Source organism: Hemibagrus wyckioides, linkage group LG10 (genome assembly GCF_019097595.1).
Source record: "Hemibagrus wyckioides isolate EC202008001 linkage group LG10, SWU_Hwy_1.0, whole genome shotgun sequence".
Lineage (NCBI taxonomy): Eukaryota > Metazoa > Chordata > Actinopteri > Siluriformes > Bagridae > Hemibagrus > Hemibagrus wyckioides.
This window is the reverse complement of record NC_080719.1, coordinates 15,435,395-15,457,823: the sequence shown is the minus strand read 5'-3', so window position 1 is coordinate 15,457,823 and position 22,429 is coordinate 15,435,395. Positions and strand designations below refer to the sequence as shown.

Genomic DNA, 22,429 nt, shown 5'->3' with positions numbered 1-22,429 from the left:
ACCCTTTCACTGTTGAGTAGAACTGCACTTAAATCCCTGTTAAAGAATCCCCCTGTAAAGTCTACACCAGACTTTTAATAGTGAATCAAATACCTTTTGTAGTGGGAAAGCTTAACAATGTAGTAATGTAGTGAAGTTTTAAGGACCACCATGTTTTGAGTTACCTTCACATACCACTTTATTATGAAAACCTCTATACATTTATATAGACACTGAGATACTGTACCCTTTCAACCAATCATGGGGCAGCAGCATAATACATAATCTATTTCATAAACTAATGAACTAAGGATTTTCCTAATTTTGACAACTTGATAATTAGAAGCTTCTGATAGTCGTTCTGTCCATCCTTTTTACAAGGTGGAAGTAATTTCCCAGTGAGTGCTAAATGACGTCAAACACACATGTGATGCAATGCTGCTAGCTTTAGAAAAATAAAGTGAATTTTCAAAATGTTGAAAAATAAACCACACAAAGACATGGGCTAAAGATTACACTTAATATTGGTACGACTGTGATTACCTGCAGCCTAATAAAGTGGATGGTGAGTATATTTGTCAACACATATTTTACTCCAATATAGTTACATGCTAGTAATTCTCACCAAATTGGAGTGTACTGTTGTCCACTGTGTAAGATTTATGTATTAGGGGCATATGTTTAGTCTGAGCATGTTGACGGTTGACCTCGTTCCTGTCCTCATCAGACTCCCCCTGTCCACCCAGTCCATTTCTGCACAGTGTCACCCCTGCCTGCAGTGCCAACTAATGGTGGTAAAAGGACACAGTGTTAGATATTAGCACTCATGCTTCTTTAATTCACAACCAAAGGGTGGGCATGGGTCCAGAACTCATAAAGAGTAATACAAGGTTTTTCATGTCATGGCAGCCTGAGCTCTGGGAGCTTCTTCCATGTTTATTTATGATTGCATTTTAGTTTCTGTTATAGATGTTACCAAATCCATCTGCTTGATCTCAAAATGCTTTTTTTTTGTTCGTTTTTCATAGATTTATAGATTACCGATTTTAAAAAGAGCAAAACAGAGCACATTTTTGCAGGCAAATCAACTCTTTACTGAGTCAGCCTGAATGTCTTAGCTTGTGGCAAGATGCTGCATGCTGTTCTTTCAGGTTTACGCTGGGATTTATCCTCCCGGCTGTATATCATTACATGAGCCCAAAATTATAATGGAGGCTGCACAGTGTGTGATGCGGTCTGGGCACACAAATGGATTACGCAACAGCACTTAATCAATTTCCCAGAACAAGCCAAGAGAGAGTGAGTGAGACATCCACTGGGCCATTGTCCTTGTAAAGTTTCCTCCTATTGTGATTGTAATTACGGCAATTAATTTGTTACATTTGTCATTTATTGCTGACCTCAAAAAACACATATAGCAGGCATTTCACAGAGTTACACCACATGAGAATACTTCAAAATTGCAGCATGAAAACAGACGGCAGTGTGTGGCACCACAAGGCGATGAGTGGATAATTTATGAGAGCCGAGCACATCAGTGAAGTGGGAAGAGCTGGATCACATTGTCCTTCCCCAGGGAGCATCCATCATGATAAGCAGGGTGCCGACAACAACTTCATGCCAATCTGTCACCGTGCTGAAAGTCATGTGCCTGGACTCCCCTCTGCCATTCCGAGTAATACCAGATAGAGAAAACATGTATGAACCTGCCATTTCTCTCCTGTAAGGATAGATCTTAGTTCTGCTGCCTATATCGAAGCTCATGACCTTTGATATTGAATATGAAACATCAGATGGCCAAAACGTAATTAATGCTGCTGTTTACAAAGGTCTTTTTTTATGGAAGCCAGCTGCCACATGATATAGTAGATCAGCTTTGTGTTTTGGGAAGAGCTTTATACAGGAACCTACAACAATGGTCTCTGTACAGCTACATCAGTTATTTTTAAGATGTTACATAACATCAAAATGAAAAGAATCAAGGCAAAACACACAAGTGTGATGTTAAAAGCAACATAAAAACATTTTTTTTAAAAAAGTAGCTAATAGAGAATTAACTGAGAATGAATATGGAATGAATAGATAATGTAATACAGATATGAATAGATGGAGGTTAGTTTTAATCCAGGGGCAATTCTGGTTTAGGCCACACCCACTTTGTGTTTAAATTATATGGTTATTAGAGCACTAAAAAACAAATACAGTGCCGTTATGTTATAACCCTATAGCTAACTTTTAGCACAGGGGTGTCTAATCTTATCCAGAAAGGGCTGGTGTGGGTGCAGGGTTTCATTCCAGTCAAGCAGGAGCCAAACCTTCCACATGTTTAATCAGTTGCTCTGTGCTGTCAGTAAACTCAGACATGACTGCAGCTTGTTTGTAATGAGACCTGCACCCACACTAGATAAGATTGGATTCCAGATAAGACTAGACACCCCTGTTTTAGCATGTGGGCAAACTTTAGCTCATAGTGTCATATTATCACATATGCACCTTATTATTTAGTCAGAGGAACTTATATTCTCAACAGCACAGCAAATCAAAATGACTCGCCTTTGATGAGTGAGAGTCATATATATGGTTATTGTAAGTGTGCTTAAATAATAATTTTAGAAAAAACTCTCTCAGATACATCTTTTAACCAAATATACAGTTTTTTTTTAAATCTGGCACAAGAAAAGCTTCTGTGCAAGGCAGATAGCAGCATTTGCAGCTAAGCATTGATTTTAATGTCAGGGGAATTAAGAGTGTTGTTAGAACTAATTCAGCATTTCAGATTTCTTCACATCGTTTTCTTTGTAATGTATTTTGTCCATTGTTTTCTTTCTCCAGCAGAGGAGGAGCCTTGCCAGACGAATCCGTGTCTGCATGGGGGGAGCTGCTTGAGAGAAGGTGAAGGGTACAGCTGCCTCTGCCCTCTGGGATACTACGGAGAGAGCTGCGAGATCGGTGAGTGACCAAATGAGTGCAAAGATCACAGTTCAAGGTCAAGGGTTGAGTGAAGAAAAAAATAAACTATGAATGAAGGTTGTCTGATATCTGGAGCACTGCTGATGCTGGTACACACACATGATAGCAATGAAGACAATGCAGCAGTGCTACCTTAAGGGGATAATGTAGCATGTTGCTTATTTTGTCCTTTCTTCACTCTTGGCACACTTGTAATTTTCTTGTTAGATCACAGGAGATTGATTATAACAACAAGACCAGTGTGTGGCAAAGCAAGTGACGACTCAGGTGGTGCATGAAGCTGTTAGAGTTAACACATTTCCATTTACATAAACTCTAGCCTTCTCATTCAACAACCTCAGCCTCTTTTGGCTTGATGAAGAAAGTGACTACACTGACAGTATACAGCCCTGCTGTGTCTCTGTGACTAAGGGAAAGCTGAACAGAGCTGAGAAATGGTGATACAACCTACACACCCATAAGAGCACTACTCTGAAAGAACAGACTATAGATTGATCTTCTTCAGTAATCCCAGTAATCACTCCACTGATATAAACTCATTGTAAACCAAATGTTCACCTTGCACAAGTTTACAATTGAAGATCATATATCGATTCTAAATATCGATTCCTTTTTTTCATTCATTCTTTTTATTTATTCTCTCACTATTCATTCTTTTATGGCACAGTGTGAATGCAACAGATTTCCTAGTCAGTGCTAATACAGGTATAACCCTGAAGTGGACATCTGAAAATACAAAACATTTTTCTTTGGTAACGTTGTGTATTTTAGATAGAAACAGATGTTTCACATTAGATTTTTCCTAGCTTATGCATGGCATGGTTATGTACTGAAAAATTACAAGCTGTTTAGAGATATTGCATTTTGATGAAAGATTGAGTAAATACAAGAATTTTATGAGTGATGTATATAAAGAATATAAAGAAAAAGGTCAATTTTGATATCATCTATATGCAAAGAATGTGGAAAGAATTTCTATGAATTAGAACAAGAAAGAGAAACCTTCTTTGTCATTTTATAACCTGATTAGAAATAACTACTAACCTTGTCCTGATGGCCTGGAGATCATGTAATTTGTTAATTTGTGCAAATTCCTGCAAATTCACTTGTTTTCAGCAAAGTGAGACTATTCAAAATGCCTTATACAGACACACAGGATATTACTGAAGCAGCTCCATCTCAGCAAATCCATAACATCACAGTGTAAATGAAGCACAGCACGCAATGAAGTCCGGATATGCTGTGTAATTGTGCACATGCTTTGAGGTCAGAGGTCACAGCTGTGCTCCATTCTGTCAAAAGGCACCAAGGCTTCATTATCATAGGTCACGTTTATCAATCCCTCGAAACAGCAGTTGCACAATCAATACTTGAATTATGTTAACTAATAAAGGCAGAAGGGATGCTCCTTCTATTAAACTGCGTGTGCGCCGATAATTACTGACATCTGTATGCTAGCTACTTCACAATGCAAATTACATTGTTAAAATCAGAGTATGGGCTCATTATTGGTATTATTGGTTCAAATCACATCCTATTCACACAAGCTTTTGGTATCTATATGGTTCATTACAGGGTTTATATCACACGTTGAATCTCATTAAACAAAATATTCAAGTTGAAAATCGTTACCTACATATATACATTGTGCAATTCATAGAGAACAAAATGATGTGACAGTGGTCATTGGAAACCAAAATCATCAACCCACTGAACTGATGGCTGGATTCCGAATTTCACTGAAAAACAAAAGTAAAAAAATTTAAATTAAAAGCTGATCTAACTTGCATGAATTTCATCAAGGCAACTCATAATGTAAGTCAGTAGTGTGTATGGCCCCCACACGCCTGTGTGCACTCCTGACAAAGTCTGGAGGGGATGGTGAAGTGATGGTGAATGGTGTGCTGGGAGATCTACTCCCAGACCTGAATCAGGGTATCAGTGAGCTCCTGGACAGTCTGTGGTGCTACTTAGTGGCTTTAGAAGCTCCAATACATAACTTCCTAGAGGATATCAAGGTCTGGGGAATGTGAGGGCCAGTCAATGGCTTCAATGAGTTTGTCATCAAGAAACTGCTTATATATTCTGTCCAGATGAAACTAGGCATTGTCATTTGGCAGGGCTCACTGCACCAGCATAAGGTCTGACACTGGCTCTGAGGATTTCAGGCGAGTTCCTAACAGCAATAAGGGTACTGTTGGTTTGCTTGACCCTCCGATATTCCTCCCCAGACCATCACTGACATACCAATAGATGGATGGATAGATGGATGGATGGATGGATGGATGGATGGATAGATAGATAGATAGATAGATAGATAGATAGATAGATAGATAGATAGATAGATAGATAGATAGATAGATAGATAGACAGACAGACAGAGATATTATGTTGCTATTAAACTTGTCTATTGAAATCTATAATTAGACTTAATTGACTCTTGGTAGAGCTCTTTTGTGAGCACATTTGTTGTATATTATTAATTATTCAGAATGGCAAGTAGGTTAATTGCATATTAGCACAAATGCTTGACCACATTTGCTGCGAATTTACCTAGTCAGTCTATTTAAGAAAGAGATGGGGTGAATATAAATGAATCATTTTATTCCACTTTCCATTCTTTCTTTCTTTCTTTCTTTCTTTCTTTCTTTCTTTCTTTCTTTCTTTCTTTCTTTCTTTCTTTCTTTCTTTCTTTCTTTCTTTCTTTCTTTCACAGTACAAAAAAACTAAACCAAGCATGCTATTCTCAGAGGATTTCCCTAAGTTTCCCTAAGTTGTGCTCAGCGATTATTTGAGAAGAGGTGTTTAGGATTCCTGCATAATGCATAGACTACATTACTACTATGCAGTTGAAATATTTATGAGGTAATCAGAGAGTCTCCACAGGGACTGGGCCTGTTTCTCCTGGATCAGGCTGTCGGTAAAACAGTGAAATATTCCAGGATGGAAACACATGAGGTAATAGGGATATATAGGAATAGGAATCCTCAGTGATGTGCTGAAGTTAAAGAATGGGCCATTTAAGCTAACAACACTCCTTCCTCTCGTGGCATTTGTTACTTCACAGAGGAAGCTATGTTAGGCTGCAGTCACTATTTATTGAGTTTGAGTCAACAAATCAGCTTTGTTTGAGAGGAAACCAAATTAAGTTACCTGAGGGTCACTGTGTTGTCCTGCCAAAAAATATCTGATGAAATCAGTACAAAGTCTATTGGTGCTTAGAGACAATGGAAAAAGAAATGCAGATGTTATCCATCAGTTTAACTGTGCCTTCAGGGGAAATGACAGGTGCTGATGCAGAGTCATTATGCAGTGGTCTGGGTCAGCAACAAGCCAGGGAATGTTATTAGATGGTCTTGTTCATGTAGTTAACTGCATTTGCCAATAATAGGGTTGGGAGGGGAGGTGGGCTGGGGGGTAGTTGAGAGAAGGTTGGCGGGGTCACCTCTAGTATCTAACATTCCCTATCTCTCTTTGCCTTACCCTTTCTATTTGTCTTTCACACTATCTAAATCCAAATCTCAAACACAGAGAATTATAATTCTTCGATACTCATTTTCATGATTTGATTGTGTAATTAAAGGCAAATATTTGTGTGTGGCATATTCAGATTCAGATTTTGCCTTTTTACTTTCAATTACAAATATATTATCTGTCTCCATTATGCAAACTTTTTTTTTTCAGGATTCTTAGATACTTTCTCAAATAATCAATCCTCATAAGCATTCCCCAAGGACAAATCTGCATCTGCTTCTAGAAAAAAAACCCATAAGTTTACATAGTTTACCAAGGCAACTACACTGCATGTGTGAAACGTATCAACAAATGTAAATATATTTTTTAGAAAAATAAAAATATATTTACTGTAAAGTGCTGTCATTTATTTTTTTATTTCCTTACTTTTCTTTATTAAGTCTTATCTGTCTCTCATCATGTGTTTCTGATCTAAATTGTTTTCTTTAAATGTTGAGACAGCTTGAAAATTTTTGTTTCTCATCATAATTTCTCATCTCTCATAGAAACTCAGCCTATTTACTAAGCTGGAACACTGCTTCTTCCACTGCATTTTCTCTTTGTTTTGCTGCAGAACTCGATTTTCTTTTCTTCTTGCAGCTCCTCTTCCCTGCCGGCTTGTTGTTATTTTGCACAGAAGTTGAATGGAAATTGCTATATGCAGCACAGATGAGGTGAAAGCAGCCCTGTGGCTCTCCGGTCTTTTTCTCTGGCAAAATTCATTTCATTGCCTTCACCAGCATACGGTATATTTCTTCCACCCCTAACCTGTCATACCTCTCAGGTAAACTCACAAAATCAATTTATAGACAGGCAGCACAAGGTAACAAACTCCACATTTTACACATTTCCAGATGAAGAACTGAATATGAAGCCATTCCCATTCTCCTAACTGCATTCCCTGGCTTCTTTACTTAGACACCAGTTTCTTAATTTCATTTGAATGATGCATGCAGGCTGCTTTATTAATAATTTTGCACGGTAACTTATGGGCTGAAAATACCTTGGACTGAAGTGAGGAATGTCACTGCCGTTAAAGCTCTCCCGATCCTCTGATTCCAGATGTAGTGGCAAAATTTTTAGCAACACCATTAAAGGACAAGAACAAGATTTGTTTGCTGTAAGATGGAAACATGTGTAACTCTAGCTATTGAGTTTTCTGCCATTTCTTCATGTTTGAAAGCACAATGATGTATAAAAGCAGTGTCCATCACTGAAAAAAAATCTCTGCCCATGCTGGTCCCTGATGTTTCCTATACATGGGATCAAACTTCAAAAGCTAAACACCATTTTCTCTGCCTCGTCTTTGATGCCATTGTTCAGTCATTCATTTATTCATTCATTCATCTTCAGTTATTATACTATATACTGGTAAGGGTCTCTTTGGATTCACTAAGAAACCTGGGCATGAAGATGAAATAGTACATCGTGGATGAGACATCAATCCATCACAAGGCTCAATGCATACACATTCACTCCTAGGGGCAATGTAGCAAAGCTGATCCACCTATTGACATGTTTTGGGGTTGTGGAAGGAAACCACATTTTATGCAGAAGCACTGTCAAAAACTTCCCAATTTCTCTATAGCAATAAGGACAAGGTTTCAATGTTTCTCTGATTCTCCCGATGTAGCACATGAGCTCTGATGATGCTGGTATTTTATCATCTCTGTGGCAGCCAAATGAACCATAAATGAAACATAGAGCTGTGTCACACACTGTATATGTGGAGACAAACATACTGTAGTTTCCATGAAGTCCTTATTAACCTACCTGGTGGCTGGGCTGTCTTGAAGATGAGCCCGAAATGAGAAAATATCCCTTATCTTGACAAAAGAGTTATGATCACTTGATGTATGAATGCTGCAGTTGTCTTCAGCTTCCTGCAGTAAATTAGTGGGTGAAGGAAAAAGAGTGCTAAAGAATGCTAGAATTTCATGCACCAAGCATTATGGTAGTACACTAAGATTAATAAATGGCTTAATCTGCACTGTAAAAATGCATATGTATGTCATGGTATAATGGTTCTTGTTCAAAATTTGTATTTTGCTGCAATCACAATTGAATTAGGTAGAAATGGAAAAAAAATGGTTTGATACAAAATAGCTTTTTTGTTGAATTATGTTGCTAATAATTGGCGAGGTAGAAAAAGCAATGAAGCTGTACCTCCTCCAGACGCAGTTATCTGCTCTACATTACAGGCCCACTAGTGTTGCCTGATAGCTCATTTTAAGCACACCTCAAATGAACCCAATCAGTGATTAGCTCTCTAATGGCTAAGGCACGATGCCTTCTGAGCTATATTATTCTTCTCACTAAATAACCATGAGAATTATTGTTCTTTACTTGTCTAGTACAACAGACTAGATAAATAGCCTAGTTTTTAAATAGCAAGACCCTCTGGATTTATAATCCTTATACCCAGGAGTGAGCTGTATTCAAAATAACTTGTCAAGAGCGAAAATGTTTTTTTGTTTCCCATGTGATTTCAGATTTGTTCTGTTTGGTTTCAGCATAGCTTCCTAGATCCCAAATCAAATCTCTTATGGCACACTGTGTTTGTATCAGTCTCTGTCGTCACCCCCCCCTCCTTTTCACACACGCGAACATGCACATGCTGTTGAAGAGAGTAACGAAGACAGCACCGAAAGTCAGCAAGCTTGACCTCACCCCACCATGCAGAGAACAGAGGGCCTGTCAGATCAGAGAAGCAACAGTTTGAGATGTTGTGACACGTCTGCTCATTAGGCTCTGCAATGCTCCCTGAGTTGTTGCACTAGTCGTGTCAACAGCATCCTGTGCCTGTCTGGCTTAAAACCACAACCATGGCTGCTCTAACCTCCAGAGCTGCTCTCTCTGAGTGAAGCCAATGATTTCTTGGAAGCTGTCCAGCATTTGCCTTCAGCTTCTCATATGAAGGGCAATACAACAGCATGACCGCTGCTTCAACTGTGAGAATTCCTGAATTCCTCCTGAAGTTTCACTAGATTTTCTGATGGTTTTTCTGTCTTTAGAAAATAGTTTTTAAAAAAAAATGTAAAATTGTTTTGTGGCGCTTGAGTCGTGCTTACATGGCTGAATTAAAAGTAGCATGAAATGATTTTTCCACTTCTGCATGTTTAAGGGTTAAGTTGAGTTTCTTGGAGCTGCTATTAATTAATTAATAGCGTTATACGTACAGTTTTGGTATTATTGCCTCACTACACATGCATAACGTAATTCTGAAATCAGCCCAAAGTCTCAGTAATTACAATCAGCTTTGATCAAATAGAGTAGGTGTAAATAGTCATTGCAGTAAATTTACTACAATATTATTTAATAACTCAGTACACACAGCTAAATATAATAATTAAGCAAATCACAAAACAGTAGTGACCACCCCTGATGATCTTATTAAAGGTGATGTGCGCTGCCTTAAGTAAATCACCATTTAAGGCCTATTGTTTGGCACTCTACTGCATAAATCACTGTAAGTAACCGAGTGGCTAGTGATCAGACCTGTCTGATTTACAGGTTTCTCAAGCACTGTAATATAATGGCTTGTGGCTGTACAATTATTGTGTCTGTCACAAGAGTACAGATCTGTGAGATTAATGTGACACTTCTGCTTTTAATCCTCAACTTCAGGCCAGCCTTACCCCTACCCAGTGTAATGAGAGAATTCTCTTGCTGGCATTTCTCAGGCCTTTAATTAATCAAGTCACATTGGCATATAGTTCCCTGACAAGCCTCCCTACCGCTTTGTGTTATCTCAGCCTGAGCATACAGGTGCTATTAAAGAGGAAAAAGATTGAGGCAGGAAGGTTTGTGCAGAATCGATTTGTTTATGATTGTTTTTGTCATTACTCGGGCGCGATAGTTATTCTCTGTGTCTTGTTTACTGAGAGACACTAATTGCATAGTAACATTTACAAAGAATTCGTTCTGAACAAGACGCAACATGAGACGAATCACTGCTGAGCGCTTCTCGCCTTTCTCACACGTCCCTCCCTCCTGACACTTCTGATCCCAGCTACAATTCATAGCCAATTTCATTGAAAAACTATTCTCAGCTTGCCAAGGCAATTACACTGAAGGCAATCAGCATCAACGGGATACACAAGCCATCCTGAAAGACACCAATTTGTCCTTCAAAAGCGAAATAATAAATGCTAAATAATAGAAATACTGTGTCAGGATTCAGAGCATTCCCAGAACTCCATCGTTGCTGACAAATCATTCTGACCTGAGTGGAATTATTAGTATGTTTACAGCATTCTGTGTGACTCTTCATGGGCACACGCTGTGTGTGCACTTCTACAAATGCATCAGTACTTCTGAAAATCCAAAGTCTACACAAAAAAGTTGGAGCAGTCAGCACAGGTTCTAAGGTCACTTATAAAATGTTTGGAATAGAATATGAATGTTCAGATGAAAAGCATATTTTTTGCTGTCCTGCTCTTTTCTTTTTTTCTTTTTTCTGTCCTGAGAAGACCTTTTGTGAATCAGTGCACCCCACATCAGCATTAGGCCATGTGGTCAACACTGTTACTTGTGTTATAAGAAGGACAAGAAGAGACGCTCTTTGATCGCTTTCACTGATGGCAAGAGAAGGCTGACAGCCAAGAGAAGACTGCAGACTGCCACTGCATAGCAAGTGAGCTCTGCCTGCCTCTGTCAGGAGCGTTTACATTTTTAATCGTCAGCATTTGAACCCAGCAGCACTGGCTGATAGAATGTAATCCCAGGGAGCTTTCTGTGTTCTTTCAAAAGATTTTTTTTTTGTGATTATATTGATCTTTTTTTTTTTCCTCTCAAAGTTTTAGCACTTTATTAGATCCCACCGAGTGGACACTAAGCCCAGAAGAAATCCTGCATGGAGCCATGCCGGTGAAATTGTTGATTGCATTTGAGGTCTCATTTATTAGAGATGGGGGCTGTTTACATTTTATATGGCTGCTCGTTTACAAATGCCTTGGCAGCCAGTGAAATTGAAAGGATAAATCTGAAGACCGTGAAATGAAAGACCCAACTTCAGGCCCCAAGACCTGCAAGAGGCACTGAGAAATGGGTCCCTGCTTGGAAAGTTGATGTCAAGCTGCTGCTCTCTGGGATGTAGTTCAATAACCAAGGCTGCTTTTACATATTTCTCTTGTGCAGAGCCTACAGATGTTTTCAGCCCAATCATGGGCCCAATTTGTCAGGAGCTGTTGCTATTTGCAGCTGATTTAAAGGACACTTGTTTTTCTAAATATGCAGCCAGAAGTGCTTCTCCCTCTGTACGGCACAAAGCTTCATGTCTTACTCAGCTTGTTTTTCTAGCAGACCCTTATTTGGAACAGCTTGTAGTGATGCTGGAGAAGTGATGCATAAGTGATGGGCTGTGCATCCTCAGCAGTTTTTGGTAATTGCTCTGTCTGCTTTTTTAGTAATCATAGATTGCTTTCTTCAAACTCAAAAGACAAAGCTCACTTTAATTTTAATGCTTGTACTGCAGTTAAGTCTACTCTTTCAGGATATTATATTGCATAAGACATTGATAACTATTAAGCAGTAAATGTAAAGGTAAAAAAGTAAAGGTTTTAAAGGATAAGCCATACTGAGAGAGAAAATAGTGCACACACCTGATGCTGGGAATAATGAAATATGGAAATGTGCAAATAGACATTAAATATTAGAGCAAATCATTCGTTGGAGACAGGTTGAGATTTCTCAAGGCTTCATGATAGAAACTGTCCTTTTGCTGACTGGCACGTGACCAAAAACTCTAGTGTTATTTGCCGAATGGCAGCAATGTGAAGAGGTCTGGTCTGGGGTGCACAGGGTCACTGATGATACTGCTCTCCTTCCTCTTACAGCATTTCTTATAGACGTCGGAGCTGAGTGGGGGCAGTGACCCGATGATGTGAGGGGCTGATTTCATTACCCTCTGCAGGGCTTTGCAGTCTGATATGGTGTAGCTGCCATACCAAACCATGAAACTGTCAGGGAATGGGCTTGCTACAGTGGCTTTAGAGAAATGTGAGGGCTTTTGAAGGATAGCTTTGGAAAAATTGTTGCGCACAATTGCTTCTTTATCACTAGGAAGGTAGAGATTATCAAATAAAATAGGTGAGTTTGTAAGAGCTATTTCCTCAATACCTGTCAATAAACTAATAGACAGCATGCCTGTCTACTTTCTTCAAAAACTGTCATCAGTTTTTTGTTTTTGTCAACATTTGGGGAGATTGTTGTTGTTGTTCGAGGCACCAGGCAGGTTGTCATGTTCCCACAAGCTACAGTAATTTATCCTGAAGGAATGTCATCCACACAGCAGCAATGCCATCAGCAACTTGGTGACAGAGCGTTTGCATGACCACATAGTCATGGTAAAGAAGTGGGTAAAGATGACCATCATGAGTTCTGAAGGATGATAGATAGAGATTTTCCAGAGGAGTGAATTTAGTAATGGAATCTTGATTTATAGTTGCAGAGTTATTTTCTTTGGTAAAGTTGGAGTGTTAGTGATCTTTACATAACTAGCCTGCTCCTTTTATAGCATAGAAATTTCCATGCATTCTCTCTTACACCATTTAATTATGAGATAATTTTCAAAGCTGTTGTATATAAGATTTTTGTAGAAAATGCTATTCCAAGCTGATTATGGAAGCAAATGTTATAACGTGGGTTGTGCTGCATCGTTTCTCCACCGCTCAGATTAATCTCATGGCTGTGAGCACACACATTCAGAGAGAATTTAAGGCTTTGAAATATCCTCTTTTTAATGTCCTACACTATGTTACTTACCATTTGCTCTTATGGATGAATCATGATTTTCCAGCGTCATTAAAATCTTCATTAAAATCTCTATTACATCCCCAGTGTTCCATATCATTTCTGGACACATGATTGATGCAGAATTCTTCATTCAAAGTTTTTCTTTTTTTTTAGATAAGTAAGCATCTTAGTGTATTCTAACTAGTTTCATGTAGAACTGTGATCAAAAATCAGAAACTGAGCTGCAGTATAGCATATTGATTGAAAACTGAATGTAACCTTGATGTAGTCTGGGGGGAATTGTAAATATCATCATCTGCAATAAGAAATGACTGCCATGCAAGAGGAAAACACTGATTTAAACACTGATTTTTCTTTATTTTGTATTTTCGTCTAGCGGGATAGGATCTAAAGGATCTTGGACCAATGGCTGTGGAGTATGCAGTATAATGTTAATTCATTTTATTTCACGTACTGCTGAGGTCAGACATCAGAAATTGGTGTAGCATTGTTTTGGCATTGAAAAATAAAACGCAAAAAGCATGCCATAATATGCCAATGTATTTCAATAAAAAACAAAATACTCCGACAAATAGACTACACCTCCTCTCACAGGATCAGTTTGCATCTGCCTATGCTTACACAATGCTCTACTGTGTGGTTCCTGTCAGTGTGATTCTCAGAATCGTGCTGATAAAATCATACATCTTAGTTGTACTGTATTTCTAAGATCTCAAATTCAATGAGAATAACAGAAAGACAGAATATTCTTCCATGAAATGCAGTGGTGGCTACTATAAGGCTCAGGGTTACTAATCAGAAGGTCAGGAGTTCAAGCCCCAGGACTACTGAGCTGCCACTTTAGGGCCCTTGAGGAAGGTGCTTAACCCTCTCTGTTTCAGGGGCTCTGTATCATAGCTGACCCTAGGCTCCGATTCCAACTTCCTAACGAGCTGGAATTTAAGAAGAAAAGAGTTTCACTGTGCTTTAATGAATATGTGAGAAATAAAGGCTTCTTCTGCATCTATTTGCTGTAATTACATTGCAGAACCCTAACTTGCCACATGGTACAAGAAGGTGTTAAAACTGAATAACGTGTTTCAGCAGTCTTGTGTCGTATTAAGAATAGAGTATGTGATTATGAACTTGTATGTGGATGTGTTGTGGTGCATTGGAGGAATGAAAGATGCCCTTTTTTCAGTGCATAGTGTTCTCTGATTAGCTAGAGAATACACATATTGTGGATTGGCTGCATAATTCCTTGTCCATGATCCATGGATTGTCTGTCTAGACATGCTACACCTGCGCTACATCAAATCAGCTGGTTCTTTGACTCTGAGCTTTCTCCTGCTGCTGCAGTGTGTCATTATGGGAGAGTGCTGCTTTCATCCTAGTACATTCCTCGTAACTCTATGAAGTTCATTGGACAAGCAGTAGGAGGTTCATTCTCTAGGTAAAAAAGGAGATGATACAGTGGGTTTTAACCTTTGGCTTTACCTCACAGCCCATGAGATATACCTTCAGATGTTGTGTTGGCTAATGGCTCCCATATACCAGCTGTGCTGTAATTGATTTTTCCCTCCAGTCTAAAATCAGCACAAAAAGTACAGTTATTGGCAAGCAGACCTTTCGAACTTTGGTGTGTTTGTGTGTGGGTAGGTAGGCATGATTGTATCTCTTAAAATATACCAAATTTCCAAACAAGGATAGATATTTATGAAATTTCTTTCTTTTTTACCTTTAGCGTCACGTAAATGAATCTGAGTACACTGTTCAGAATATATAGCTAGCATTCTAAATGGATGCATAAAGACACACACACACATACACACATATATATATATATATATATATATATATATATATATATATATATATATATATATATATATTAATCTTGCCAGAAAGGTTTAGAGGACATGTGGTTGACAATACCGGTGTATGTCAGGACTGAGGTCCCATGAGATCCTGTGCAACAGATTTGGGCAAGCGGGAGCCTGAGTGAACACTCAGTTATGAAGCTTGCGAGACAAACAAAGGCCATGTTTATTATGATGCTCTTGCATTGTCCTTAAATACTGCCTGGTCCAGATAGTGGTACTTTAAATTGGGCTATTGATTTATTTATAATTTTGTGAAATTGATTAAAATTTGTTAGAAAATACGGCCATGTATATAAAACTGTCCGGGCGGTAAGACAGTTCATGAACTGGAGTTCACTATACCACATGCCAACATTACTACCTCTCGTTTTATTTCAGGGGCATAGTTGTGAGGTTCATATTTAGTTAAAAATATATAAATAATTAAAAAAGAGTTTAATGTTTATGCCATTCACCAGTACATTGTGGGGACATTTGCCTGGTACCCACAAGGAAAAGTTATTTATTTATTTATTTATTTATTTATTTATTTAGTGTTCAATCATTTATTCATTTATATAGTTTATACAGTTCATACAGTGTGTGTGTGTGTGTGTGTGTGTGTAGATCTGTGTGTAAATTGCATTTAATTAATTTGACACTCAGTATAATTAAACAGTTAGACATTATGGGGCCATTTACTTAACATTAATTAGTTCATTATTTGAAAACACCAAAAAGGATAAAAGGGTTTCCTCTGGTGTTTACACTGATGTTAGGGTTAGGATTAGATATTAGTTTAGTAGAGATTAGTTATTTGTAAAAGATTGCATCTTACCTAAGTAATATGATCAACTCTATCTATCTATCTATCTATCTATCTATCTATCTATCTATCTATCTATCTATCTATCTATCTATCTATCTATCTATCTATCTATCTATCTATCTATCTATCTATCTATCTATCTATCTAGAGTATCATATGTCCTACTTATCACCAGAAATCTTAATCAATGCCTAAATGATCAACTTAAATGCCTTTGATATCACTCATTACTGCTTTCTTGATGTACTGCTTTTTGACATGATTAAGTGTAAATGAGAGAAAGCCTGAGGTCTCTGCTGTTATAAGGCACTCATTTGTTATCGTATGAAATCAGTGACATATTATAGACCCTTGGTTTATGCCATTGTTCCAGACACTAAATGAACAGCCTGAAAAGCAAAACTTAAAATAGCAATTTCAGTGGCAATTACAGCCTGAGCAAAGCAATAAGCCTTGATAATGCAATGCTTATATAAAGTGTTCCAGGCAGTCATAGACGTAAGTCATGGCTTAATGAATTAGCAAGAATCTGGGAAATGTTCCTGTATTTGAGTGGCTGACTTCTTCCTTTGCACACAGATATTGTTAGATAACAGATAACTTTAACTGGTCCATTTTTCAGACTACTTCTGAATAAATCGCTTTGTTCTTAAACAGTTTGTTCAGTAAAAGCCAAAAAAAAAACAAAATGTGTGCCTGTACACTCACATTGACTAGTAAAAGTCTTTACAGTCTTTAAAGAGTCAGTCTATTCACCTGAATCATTGCTTTCTTTGTTTTCATTTCTCTGTCAGATATCGATGAATGTCAGTCAAATCCATGTCAGAATGGAGGCACCTGCATTGATGAGATCAACTCTTTTGTATGCCTGTGTTTACCCAGCTATGGAGGAGCCACATGTGAAAAAGGTAATTGAATATTGTACTCACTCCCACACAAAGACACAAGCAAACACACTTGGAGACTGGCTTTAGTTGATTTGTTCTGTGTCGAAAATCTGCTACAATTCTACTGCTAATTGATTGCAATTGTTCACACGCATGGAGAGTTGTTATTCTCTTCATTTATTAAAAGTTTTGTTGTGTGTCTATAAAACATATTCAAATTTGATAACATCAATAAAAATGAGCAGACTGATTTCCTCATTTTATAAAGCAAAATAGATTGGTGTTATTGTGTGTGTCTATGTGTTTGTCCTAGTAGCTCAAAATAATAATGTAATTCTGACTTTAAATTAATGCAAGGAAACCTTTTCTTGACATTTATGTCAAAAACAGAACAAACACTCAGGTTTTCTGTAAAGGCTTTTCCACTATACTTCGGAATATGGCTGTTGGGATTTGCCCATTCAGCCACATGTGGGATCAGGTATAGTTGGTGTTCCAGTTCATTCCAAAGGTTTTCAGTTGGGATGTGGTCAGGGCTCTGGCTACTCGAGTTCTTCCACTCCAACATAGTCTTCATGGACCTCACTTTGCACACAGAGGCATTGTCACAGGTTTGGGTCTCTCAGTTCTAGTTCCAGTTCCAAAAAAAAAAAAAAACATGCTCAATCAAATTTGTGTTACACAGAAATATTCTACAATTCTTCACTTAGGCAGAAAACACAGTGGTGGTAATTTTTATTTGGAGAGAGACAGAAAGAGAGAGAAAGATGTACACAAAGACGATGAGTGGGAGGGAAAGAAAAGTGGTACAGTGGTCCATATCATTGCTCTGTTGGTCGAAAATGTACCTTTACTTGATTATTTGATTCTAGTCAGTCCCACCAGTTCACACACGTAGGCAGGGGTATAAACACAGATTAGAGGAGAAGGAACCCCTCCTGCAATCCATATCCCACACACACACACAAATACTCTTTATTTTTTGGAAATTGTGTTAGAATGCAGCCTGCTGTGGTAGAGTCTTCATGGTTGAGTTGGAGCAGCAGGACATTGTGGGGGCGGTTATGTCCATTCTGCCTCCTTCATAAAGCAGCCTGATGAATTTTTAAAGACTGACATGCTGTACAGGAGAAGCAGAAATCTGGATAACAGAAAATGTTAGTGTTACAATGTACAAGACTGAGATTGCTGTTTGGGAGTATGCAAATGGAAGCATTATTATCTCTCATGGATATTCTGGATATTATTCTTATAAATGATAATGATACTCACATGAATATTTACAGACATTTAATGGTGCTAAGCTAAGCACAATTGTTACCAAAAAGATTGCTTTTTTACAACAGAATTTAGAACAGTATTTTTTTTTGGACACATTTACATTTGAGCTTGGAAGAAACAGTTTAGTGTTGTTTCATGGGAGATGTGCTTAAATATACAAACAGGCACTTCCGTTTGATTGGAATAATCAAAGAGATGCCATGTTTCCATGTCAGGTTAATTTATTTGCTCCCTCGGTCTCTCATGTAATGTGACTCAAAGCTCGCCTGCTCTCTTACAAATGGCACTGGTCTTTTGAAACACGCCTCCCTCAGCAAGACCTTCCAGTTTCCATGGAGACCAGAGTCAATAAGTTTCCCATTGCCAAACTTGACAAGTGACCACGATGCTTTGGAGGCCAGCTAACTCCAGTCTGGCTCTCAGCACATGTGAGATAGTGTTACTTTAATTACAGTCTTTCGGGAACCATATTGTGTTCATGGCTCTATAAATACACTGGCTCACATGAGAAATGCACTGTAGAACAATGAGATGATAAATTTAAAAACACACTCTAAATGGGGACTTTATTTATATTTATTCCTTGTGTTAAACGGGTGCATTTGAAGGTGTCCTTCACTGAATGTTACTGAACATTCACAAACACAAATTGCTGCTGTACTCGCTGGAATACCCTGAAGGATATTTTGGTGACATGAGCTGTGATTTTTTTTTCCTTCGTTTTGCTTACTTCAGCAAAGCAACTTACGTAGCACCTCAAAGCATACCTGGCAAATTCTGCCACCCAGGAATGAATGATAAACTCTTATTTTTTTATTTTACTACAGAAAGAGTGCAGGGAAATACAAAGACTTTATGTGCTCCTAGTGGAATAAGTCACTTAAGTCACATACAATAAAATAGCAATTGGATGTTAGGAGCAAAACAACTATAGAAGTTAATTAATCCCAAAGCTGTTGGATGAATACAGATTATTTCTCAAAAACATATTTCATGCTATGGTTAAAACTGCCCCCATCTCTCTCTCTCTCTCTCTCTCTCTCTCTTTTCACTGCAATTTTCATTTAGAGGAGAGATGAACTTGGTAAAGGTATGAAATCCCTTTGTGCTGTTATGCTATGTGAGCCTGATAAGTTATTAATGCAGCTTCTGGATTCCTGATACACTCTTTCACACTGGGCTTCTGAATGTGCAACTGCCACACAATCATGAATATGTAGAAAACAAGATTGCCTATAGGCATGTAAGGTACTGTTGAAGTGTTAGAATAAACAATATACAGAGAAGGCAAGTGTGTGTGTGTGTGCATACATAAATATACAAGGCACAAATGTCAGTGCAACTCCTGTGTGTTTATGTTAAGGAATATTCTCATCAGCCCTTACTATAACTTATGTACAGTACACTGAGATGGAATGATGCTGCTGAACTCATGAGCCATTTGTCAAAGCAGATGATGTTTCCCCAGTCTTCACCTGTCTACTTTCAGTGTGATTGCGTACATTGTAACTGCAGATTTTAGATCTTTCCCAAGAGGAAAAGACAATGTGGTTTTCTGCTGTTGTATCATATCTAACCTCACAAGGACCAATGCATTCTGAGATGCTTTTCTGCTTACCACTGCGGTAAAGAGTTTTGGAGTTACCAGTTGCCTTCCTGATGACTTGAAGCAGTCCTGGCCATTCTTCTTTGTCCTCTTTAATCAACAAGCTATTTCTGCTAGCAGAACTGCTGCTCACTGGATGTTGTTTGTTTTTTGCACCATTTTGTGCAAATTTTGGAGACTACTGCTTTTTCCCCTACTTTGATGTTGATGTGATCATTAACAATTATGCCACATGAGTGACTGATTTCATGAATGAGAAGGTGTACATGTGTTCTGTTCTCTGTACATGTGTTCAGCTCTCTGAACACACTTGGGTAACCAAGTGGCTGGTAAGTATATCAGCACAGTACTCATTACTAAATAATGTTAATATATAACTTTATTTAGTAATGAGTCCTGCACAGAGTCTTGACCTCAACCCCTTTGGGATGAATTAAAACTGGGACGTCTGCCTTCACATACACATGAATGTAATATGGAGTTGGTCCACCCTTTGCAGCTGTAACGGCTTCAACTCTTTGGGGAAGGCTTTCCACAAGATTTAAGAGTGTGTTTGTGGGAATTTTTTACTATTCCTCTAGCAGCATGTTTGTGATCAGGCACTGATGTTAGACGAGAGGGACTGGCTCACAGTCTCCACTCTAATTCATCCCAAAGGTGTTCTATCAGGTTGAGGCCAGGACTCTGTGCAGGTCAGTCAAGTTCCTCTACACCAAACTCGCTCATCCATGTCTTTATGGACCTTGCTTTGTGCACTGGTGCGCAGTCGTGTTGGAACAGGAAGGGGTCATCCCCAAACTGTTCCCACAAAGTTGGGAGCATGAAATTGTCAAAAATGTCTTGCTATGCTGAAGCATTAAGAGTTCCTTTTACTGGAACTAAGGGGCCAAGCCCAACCCCTGAAAAACAACACCTGGATTCAATGATTTGGAGGGGTGTCCCAAAACTTTTGGCAATATAGTGTATACACTTAATCCAGAATATTAGATACACAGGACCATGCTCACTTAATAGACAGGATAATAGAACTATATTTGGATAGATAATATGGAATAGGTAATAAAAGATTTATTTACTTGAGTCTTTGCACAGGTGTTTGATGTTTGCTGACTTGAGGCTTGTTAAGTGTATTAGCAGGCTGTTTGTTGACACACCACTCAGCCAGTGTGTTTGCTTGAATTTAAAACAGTGTGGTGTAGTTGCACAGTCCACTAACAGTATTAAGATTTCACCTGTTACTATTTGATGATTTTGTAGTCAGATCAAATGCCTTTCAAGGGACTGTCATTAATTAAAGTTTTGGCTTCACATGCTGGATGACATCATCCTAGCCATTGTCTCTGTGTATTTGTTTAAAGGACAGATGATTGACTGGCAGATTGGAAGGAACAGGACTGAGATGGAGACCCAGATATGCAAATAATTGAGATAGACGGCTCCACTGGGGTCTTGTATCAGAAATTCTGTCGCCAGCAAATTAATTTCAGCCACTTGAGTCCTTAGACATCATTTACTCTAATGAAAATTTCTTAATTGTAATAACACCTATCATGTTGAGGAATTCCCAAGTAAAGCAAGGTGGATGATAGGGGCCTGTTTGTGCCTCTGAACAATCAGTTCATCAGTAGACAAATCAACTGACAAGCCACCTATATTCATTTTTTTCATTTTCTGTTACATACTAGTCTGTTTTTCTCATTGATTACTGCTCGGTATGACAGTGGTCTAAAATAATCGGTGATGAAAAGCAGAAAGCCTTGATTAATTCTAGTTTCACTATAAGGATTAGTGAAATTATTGGCTCGGTTCAGGTCCTGTCTCGTGGGACAGTGGACTAAGCAATAATTGAAGGAGTAGGAGATAAAATGCTGGAATTATCACGTAGTTAACACCTTAGTTAACATCAGAAGTGAAAATCCAAGTCTGTTAAATGCTTTTTAATATATAGATCAACTATTTTATACTGTAGTTCATTTCTTTTTTTATCGGTTTATTGATGTGGTGTTTATTTTTCTCATGAATATGTATGTGACAACCCTGCTAAGTTAGGTGTGGAATGGATGCAGAAGGAAGGCTCAGAATTAACTGTTCAGTTTATGAGTCTCTTAAATTTTTAAGTGGCAATTTTTCAGAGATACACCCTATTGGTGCACTCACTAGCATCTCACTGCTCCCTGCTTCATCTTTCTCCCATCCAGCAGCCTATGTAAGAGTTAAAAATACATCAATAGGCTTGTTTTCAGCAACTCCACTAAACAGCTGGTGCTTGACCACATTCACTGCTACAGTGTTGCTCATTTAATTTAAAAACTAAATATTAATTTGTCATTGTATCTGTTAATAAACTGATGACTAAGCAGCACAAACTCCCATAGTGGATTTAGTAAACATTTGGCAGGTAATGTTTGTTTTATCATTTATAAGCATTACCTTGTCCCTGAACGTTTTACTTGTACAAGTGCAAGTCAGTTTTAAAACTTTTCACACCATAAATAGAACTAGAACTAATTACTTTTGCATAGTTGTAATGTTGCACTAGAGACTAGCTTCCTGCCCATATGCTAAAGTATAATCTGTGCCAAGTGCACTGAGGGAAGATGAGCACATCTTGTGCTTACTTAATCAAGGGAGAGGCTCATCACACATGGATGCTTTTTGTTGGTGGGTTTGGGCATGAATGCTGCTGAGTTTTTAAGACCAGACACATTTGGCAGAGCAGCAGCTGGAAACAGAGGGACACTGGAAATGAACCGCAACCTTCTCAGAG

At 38.3% G+C, this 22,429-nt stretch overlaps 1 protein-coding gene across 2 annotated transcripts in view; it reads left to right on the top strand.

Moving 5' to 3' along the window:
* Positions 1–22,429, top strand: part of ncanb (neurocan b) — a 92,933-nt gene that overhangs the window by 55,734 nt on the left and 14,770 nt on the right. The window contains exons 9-10 of one of the 2 annotated variants that reach the window (XM_058400265.1): positions 2,815–2,928; positions 16,683–16,796. In XM_058400265.1, coding sequence (XP_058256248.1) covers positions 2,815–2,928; positions 16,683–16,796 — 228 coding nt within the window. Of the gene's footprint in view, positions 1–2,811; positions 2,929–16,682; positions 16,797–22,429 lie in introns of both variants that reach the window. The other variant, XM_058400264.1, reaches the window with a different exon arrangement.